The 7,274-nt window shown below is 42.2% G+C and overlaps 1 protein-coding gene and 1 long non-coding RNA gene across 3 annotated transcripts; one reads left to right on the top strand and one right to left on the bottom strand.

Annotated features, from left to right (window-relative positions):
- The first annotated feature begins 2,001 nt into the window (after nt 1-2,001).
- On the top strand, nt 2,002-3,714 carry LOC112903074. 2 transcript variants are annotated; one of them, XR_003230721.1, is made up of 3 exons: nt 2,002-2,306; nt 2,854-2,969; nt 3,124-3,714. It is a non-coding gene; the product is annotated as an uncharacterized LOC112903074 (long non-coding RNA). The 2 variants fall into 2 exon arrangements; XR_003230722.1 differs by lacking the exon at nt 2,854-2,969.
- Nucleotides 3,715-4,949: 1,235 nt separating this feature from the next.
- LOC112902070 (cytochrome P450 716A1-like) lies at nt 4,950-7,274 on the bottom strand. The gene is made up of 4 exons (XM_025970980.1): nt 6,731-7,274; nt 6,056-6,497; nt 5,756-5,943; nt 4,950-5,667 (listed from the first exon to the last, which is right to left on the bottom strand). The coding sequence occupies exons 1-4, from the start codon at nt 7,220-7,222 to the stop codon at nt 5,317-5,319; spliced, it is 1,473 nt and encodes a 490-aa protein (XP_025826765.1). The 5' UTR covers nt 7,223-7,274; the 3' UTR covers nt 4,950-5,316.

Here is a 7,274-nt window from a genome sequence, read left to right as displayed (position 1 = left end):
CCGGCATGAAGATGATGCGGTACTAATGCTAGAATTAGTACCGAATCATCTTCGTACTGGTACTTTAGGGTTTAGGGTACTTTCGTGGTGCTTTTGTGGTGGACCGCGTGTTTTCTAGTAATGAAACAAATAAAAGATAGTGATTATTATTTTTTAAGGATGTTGTGACTCAATGGTATTCTAATTGTTGCACCAACAAAACACAGGAACTCCAGAGACATCCAAAGAATTATTTATTTTATATTGTATAAGTTGCATAACATTTTTGCTAAGGATGGGAATTTTCCTCTCACTGTAGCATGCAAAGTAAAAAAAAGATATTTGCATCTCCATATCTTTATTTTTATTGCCTTTGAATTTTGCAATTTTAATATATATGTTTGTTACTCTAGAAAAACCCAACATCTGCAAAATCATATGATTAATCATGTGAAAAGAAAATCATATGGTTTACCATTTGAAAATTCAGGTCTCCCATTTCCAGCGAGCTTCAAATAACTTGACCTCGTAAGGGCAGATCGACGTGCACGGGATGAATAAAATGCGTGCTTTATTATTGACAGACTACTTGAATTTCCTTTGGGAGTAAGCTCCACCTGAATATAGCTTTCTAGAAAAACTTTTTATTCCAAATAATATCAATGATGCCAGATCCAAGGAAAATGGGTTCCTATTGTTTTATAGCATCTACTCAAAAAAGTTTCATGATTTTTGAAAACCATCTTATGGGTCCAAATTTAGCTTTCTAGAAAGATTTTTATTTAAATTCTGCAACAGCTATGATGCCAGGTCCAATAAAAATGGATTGCTACTAAGCTCACACTTGACAACTCTAATAAAGTTTTTAGGAAGAATTTTATTTCAAATCTACAATAGCTATGAAATTAGATCCATATAAAATTTTCCGTTATTGATTATAGCATCTTCCTAAAATATTTAAGATTTTAGAAGTCTCTATATACTTTGTTTCGTATTGACCAGATGGGTTGAGATTAAAATTTGATGATGCGAACTGAGCGTAACTCAGCTGGTTAGATTTCTTATGGTAGAATCTGCTCATCTGAGTTTGAGTCCTCGACTTGACACGAGTGCTCATATTTTCCTAAATTTATTTCAGAATTTAACCGGTAAAATCCTTTCAGCGGTAGACGACATGCCCATCGACAGTGAGACGCTAGCAGTGACTTCATCAATATCGAGGATCTACCAGCTCAGTTTCTCGAATATACTCATAGGGTCATAAGAGTAGGGTTGCATGCATGCATGTATTCATAGGTGTAAATGTGTGTGCGTGTACGTGAGAGTTTGTATCTGTATTCATAGCCTAATGGGGTGACGGATGATTCAGACAACTTGTCCTTACAAGGCTTTTAGGAGTAAAGATAGAGATAGAGATAGAAATAAGCTAATAATCTATAAAATCCAACAACCTGAAATTTATCTACTAAATATATGACAAATTTACTACTTAGCCTCATGGGTTCTCATATACAATTTTTTTTTGCTAAACACAGTGTAGACACAAAAACTTGTATACATACATTCATACTTACTCCAATGAATACATGCACTTAACCCTACCCTATGAGTACCGCTGAGAGACCGAGCCAGCAAATCTTTAAGATTGATGAAGTCGCCACAAATACCTCGCTGTCGACTGGCACATCACCTATCACTTAAAAAATAGCGCCGGTTAAATCCTAAAATACATTCAGAAAAATACCAGTACCCATGCTGAGTCGAGCACTTAACCCGGGTGGTTACGGGTGGTCAGGTTTCACCACTCTTAGGAAGAAGAAAAAAATATTTTTTGTAATACTAGATAATTGTTACATTCACAATTTTGACTTACAATGTTCCCACGATATTTTGAGTGTTTATCCGGATTTGGTTTTGACCAAAGAATGTCCAAAGATCGAAATCCCAATTTTTAGGACCATGGGGTCCGTCCAACAGTATATTGTCGGGCTTAAGGTCCATAGGAACAACAGATCCATCCATTTCCCTTCCAGCATCTTCCATTCCCATTTCGCTCATTGTCGCTCGTCTTCCACCCCGCCACCGCACGCATCTAATCCCGGCGATGTGACTGCCTAGACCGGCGAGAAGGGCAGTGGTGGAGGCCAGTGGCAGTGACGCATCGAGCGAGGCGGAGAAGCTAGGAATAGCCTCGAGTACCCGCGGTCGCCGTGCGTGGCACTCAGAGTTCGCCATGATGGATCTGGCGGATGGCGGTGCCTTTACCAGGCCAAATCAAACGGCGGATGCGATTCAGGTGAAGCTGAAGAAGGTGCTGAGGGCCTCAGGTGAGTTCATCATGTCCCTGCATCTCTATTCCTATGTTTCACCTTGATGCACTTCTTTTGTTAGGGTTTTATTTGATTGGGGGTTTCATCCCGCACACATTCTTACTAGAAATGTTGCAAGTTGTGTGAAATGTTGCACATGTATTTTGATAGTTTTTGCTAGGATTACCCATGAAACTATTGATCCTCCATGTCACTGTATGTATGATTCTTGCTAAGTTTTGGATTGTGATCCTAGTTCTCCCCATTAATCATGCGATCTTATGAATTGCTACATTTCGTTTATATGTGCGGGATTATGGATTATCACTGGCATTTTTGTTTCAATTTAGGGAAAAATATGTAGTAGTGGGATAACTGTGCAGTAGCCTCCACCTTTCAAAATTTCCCATGGATTAATTCCTTGTTGCAATGGTTGTGTTTTTGTACAGTTTTCATGTGCATCCTGTTCAAACAATTGCAATTGTAGATCCACATGCTTTTTGAAACATCTTGGCCTCCTCATATATACGTAGGATTTAATCTCTGAAATTGGTATGACTTTCAGCCAGCCATCCTTCAGGAAGCATAAAGCTCGTTACCAACGAGGAAGTTTCTGTTGTAAGCTGTCTTCTTGGATGATTGGTTGCACCACCGGAATAGAGTAGACGACGTTTATAACAAGTAAAGGAGTTGCTAATGTTGCACATTCATTTCAAGCTCGGTGCAGCATGTAATTTAGAATGTTGCAATACTATTTTCATATTAATTATATTGCATTGTTTTTTTAATAATGTGGTAGCATGCATATTCTAATGCACATTTCCCATTGTTGCAGTATCATCTGAGTTAGAGTCGAGTCGAGCTTGTCTTGGAATTCCGGATTTGTCATAGAAAGTCTGAGATCTTGTTAATGATAAAGGAGGGGAGAAAAACAAGAAGCAAGACAACAAGTGTTTGCAGCCAAGGTGGTGTCTCTCAAGCTTTTCTCACACTTAAAAAGAAGGCTACTCAAAAGAGGAGGCTACAAGAATTAATGGAGCAAGAGATGGAGGTAATACCAGCAAGGTTAGCATTTACCAAGCAGGTATGGAAGCCGAAGCGAGTTGTTTCATCATCAAGTCATGGCCGATAACATCTATCACCCTAAGAAGCAACATGCAGCCGATGTATTGTTCAAACATCGTCCTCAAGAAATTTTGGTCCATAGGCTTATTTTTTTGTATGCAAGCGTTGCAAAAATAAGGGGGCATATGTTAGCGATAAAAATTGATACGGCTGGCCGTAACGGTCTGCCCCATGTGAACAAAACGGTCAGACCGGTCTAGGTGAATTTGTTAAAATGCAAATTTGACTTTACCATTGTGTAGCTCTCTTCGAGACGATCAAAATGCATATATAGAATGTCCGATTTAGAGTTTGAATGACAGAGTTATGACTTCGGTAAGATTTGACTAGGTCGAACCGATCAGGCTGGTCCGGTAGACCGGTCAGACTGGTCCTACCTGTACAGTCCAAGTTAGGAGTTGTATTTTGACACGGAATTTGTATAAGTTTCGACTCCTAATGGGGTAAGATGTGGCTTCCTTATAAATATAAAAAGCCACAGCCGATTGAGGGTATCCTATTGATAAAAAACAAATCAATCTACTACTTTTTACCTTTTACCTTATCCAAACCCTAGCTTTTCCAACCCCGGTCTGCTGTTCTTCCTGTATCTCTACGGCATTTGAGGACGTTCTTGGTGGCCTGCCAACCCTAGAGCAACCCAAGGCACGCCTGCCTTGATGGGATGCTCCCCGGACGGGCGTTCGTTGGATCCTCGTTGGGCCGTCCCAATGAGACCGGTCTGATCGGTCCACCATACCAACCTGGTCCGTTCGCGCAGAGGCGGCGTCACTACTAGAAAACACCTTATGGGCCCACCTTAAAAATACCCGTAGCAAGAAGATCCGGTACTAATGCCAGCGTATTTTTTGGGGTGGATGGAAGCCTACAATGACCTTTGGTTCCGGGTGGTAACACCACCCGGTCCTGGTACTAAAGGGTCCTTAACGAGTTACTTCAAAAGGAAAGTATCTTCCTCCTAATCATAAATGCTGTGTAGGTGAGATGGTAAGGGAGGTACATACGAGGCAAGAGGTCTCGAGTTTGAATCCCATCCGCTGCACATGCGCGCATTTTGTGTGACAAAATCGCGAGACTTGTGACTTGGTACCGGGTTTAATATATTTTTTGACCAAAAATTCTTTAGTACCGGATGAAGGTTCCACCCGGTACTAGGGAGGGACTTCGGTACCGGGTGGTGATGAAGATGGAGACTTTTAGTCTCGGCTTCGCAGTACCGGTTGGAAAACCAGGACTAAAGCCCATTTCCAACTGTTACTGATCGACCTTTTTCTAGTAGTGCGTGAGGTGCACTGCTGCGTGTTGCATGTAGGGCTCAGTATTTTGGCGCAGCGCGTTCCCGCGTCAATACAAGGTAAGACGATTCTATTACACCGGACAACTTGGACATATAGGATGAAACCACAATGCTAATGGGCCGTGCTATTATAGTGAATCCACAAATTGACGAGTAGTATATACCGAGTTCCTGGAATGTTGAGGATCAAAACCATCTATAAACCTTAAAAGACAATCATTCAGATTGCTACAAAAATAGATAAGAATATAAAGGTATATGCAATACTTAATGGGAAAGAAGTTTGTTTAATGCAACAAAACTGGGAATAGGTTCAGATCATTTTAAAGCTGTGCTACTTACGGACTTATTACGTACAATACAATCACAACATAGTTAGCAAGCAAGTTCAGGAATTGAAGTGATTGTTAGGATTCGACACAACCTCTTCTCTTGGCATAACTCCTCCTTAGGGCTTGATTCCATCGGACTTCCATCTGAAGGATGTGTTTCAGGTACACAGCACGCAATACCTATCCACTACACCACAACCCCGTAATATCGATGGATGGTCAGTCGGTATAAGGCACTCTGATTGACCAGGTTTGGCCGCAGCCGAACAAGCTGTTATATATTAAACTGAATGGACATAGCATTCGAAGCATCAGCAGTTGAAGGGGGTCTTCTCAACTCCAATTCCACTGGAAGTCCAAAAACAGGCGTTGGCTTTGGATCCTTTATGTAAGTTTCATCTTTGTAGCACAACTTCCACCTGAACTGTGTCACAAGATAGTGCATGACCACCATTATTTCTACTCTTGAAAACTCAGTTCCCGGGCACATTCTTGGACCTCCACCGAATGGTAAGAAGCTATAGGGTGGGATCGATGATTGCTTCTCAAACCGAGATGGATCAAACTTGGTGGGCTCATTGAAGAACCTGGAATCCAAATGTGTAATGCTTTGTGCTGCTAAGACCTATCAGGTTATGAGACAAAAACATGTTAATGGATTTTGACTAAAGAAATATTGAGTTGATGAAACATGTGCACTTAAAAAAACATACTTTCCAGCCTCTAGGGATGTCATATCGCTGATATTTGATATCCTTGGTAGCTGTCCGGAAACTCCCGAAGACTGGAGGAACTATTCGGAGGGTCTCCATTGCTGCCTTCCACGTGTATTTCATCCTCGAAACATGTTCCCATGTTAGAGCATCCTCTGTTCCTTTATTATCTGCTATCTCATCTTGCTCTGCACCACATATATTATGTTGGTATGGATGTTATGTTCTGTTGTCATTGAAAGTGCTAGACAGAGTAGATTAAAAACTGGAGGCACTGAGCAGCACAACACTAACACTCACCTTCAGTGATTTGGGCTAGGACATCTTGCTCATTTGCGAGGTAGCGGATCATGAAAGTGATAAGAGCAGATGTGGTACCATGTGCACCGATGATAATGCCCATCACGTTGTCAACAATGTCCTCCAGTGTGAGGGAATGTGCACCCTGGTTGCGTAGAATGAGCATGTGGGTGATAAAGTCAGTACTTGAAACAGCATGTCCTTCCTGCAACAGTGAGTCTTCCTTCTTCTGGGCAATCCTGGTGATGGCTTTCCGGATCTTGGCACTGGACTCCATGCCCTTGCCAAACCTGGTGAAGGGAATGTTTACTGGAAATGAAAGGATTGCGTCACCTAGAAACTGGAAGTCAGCAGCAAGGGCTTCTACTATGGCGGCTGCTTCATGGCTGAAGACAATCGAACAGATGACACCAAGTGTAAGACGTCTTGCCAGCGGAAGGATCTACAGGGTCAGTAAAAAAACACACATTAACCTTAGTTGCTTATATTTTTTTAGAAAAAGAAATTGTCTTTGGTCTCTGCAACCACACACAGCCAACCTTAGTAGCTTACATGCACCTTTTAAGTGTTGAATTTAGTTGCCGTGCATTGTCAAGTATTAAACATATTGATATCAAGAATTGATACATAGAATTCATAAGTAAGAGAAACAAGTAAGCGTCGATCTGTCCTTACGGTGACAGTGTCGTGACAAACCCAGTGGAGCTTGATTTGCCTCCTGACCTCGTGGTCCATCTTCCCCACGTACCTTCTTACCATCTCGGGCCTCAGGTATCCCTGCACTGCGCTGCGCACTTGCTTCAGCTCATCGCCGCTGAGCGTAAGTATGGATCGCCCGAGGAGAGCGCGCAGGGCACGCGTTTGCGTTAGGGCGAGGCTCTCGTTAGTGAAGATGAAATGGTTGGCCGCCGGACCAGCAAGCAACACCGTCGGTGAGCCCAGCACTGACATCTTGGACACTGGACCATATTTCTTTACTCTAGCTCTGAACCATTGGTCATCAGTGTTGCTGCGTAGAGAGCGGAGGAGGGAGAAGGTTTGGCCAACGACCGGGATGCCAAAGTCACCGGGAGGGAGGTTGTAGCTTGAGTAAGACCTGTGTTTTTTGGTGAGCAGGTGAAGGAACAAGAAGGCCAGTAGTGCAGCAACGAGCATGAGGAAAGCCATTATGGATATGAATGTGGGTTTAAAGTGATACGTTACGGTTGAAGGGTGCAAG

The sequence above is a fragment of the Panicum hallii genome, chromosome 8 (assembly GCF_002211085.1).
Source record: "Panicum hallii strain FIL2 chromosome 8, PHallii_v3.1, whole genome shotgun sequence".
Classification (NCBI taxonomy): domain Eukaryota; kingdom Viridiplantae; phylum Streptophyta; class Magnoliopsida; order Poales; family Poaceae; genus Panicum; species Panicum hallii.
The sequence above is the reverse complement of the archived record's forward strand: the minus strand, read 5'-3'. Positions and strand labels throughout refer to the sequence as shown.

Bases quoted from the DNA above. Each gene is read 5' to 3' on its own strand.
- LOC112902070 (XM_025970980.1), bottom strand. From the start codon at position 7,222: ATGGCTTTCCTCATGCTCGTTGCTGCACTACTGGCCTTCTTGTTCCTT. The intron at 6,498-6,730 runs GTAAGGACAGAT...CTGACCCTGTAG, and splicing joins TTTGTCACGACACTGTCACC to ATCCTTCCGCTGGCAAGACG. The intron at 5,668-5,755 runs GTATGTTTTTTT...ATAACCTGATAG, and splicing joins ACATCCCTAGAGGCTGGAAA to GTCTTAGCAGCACAAAGCAT.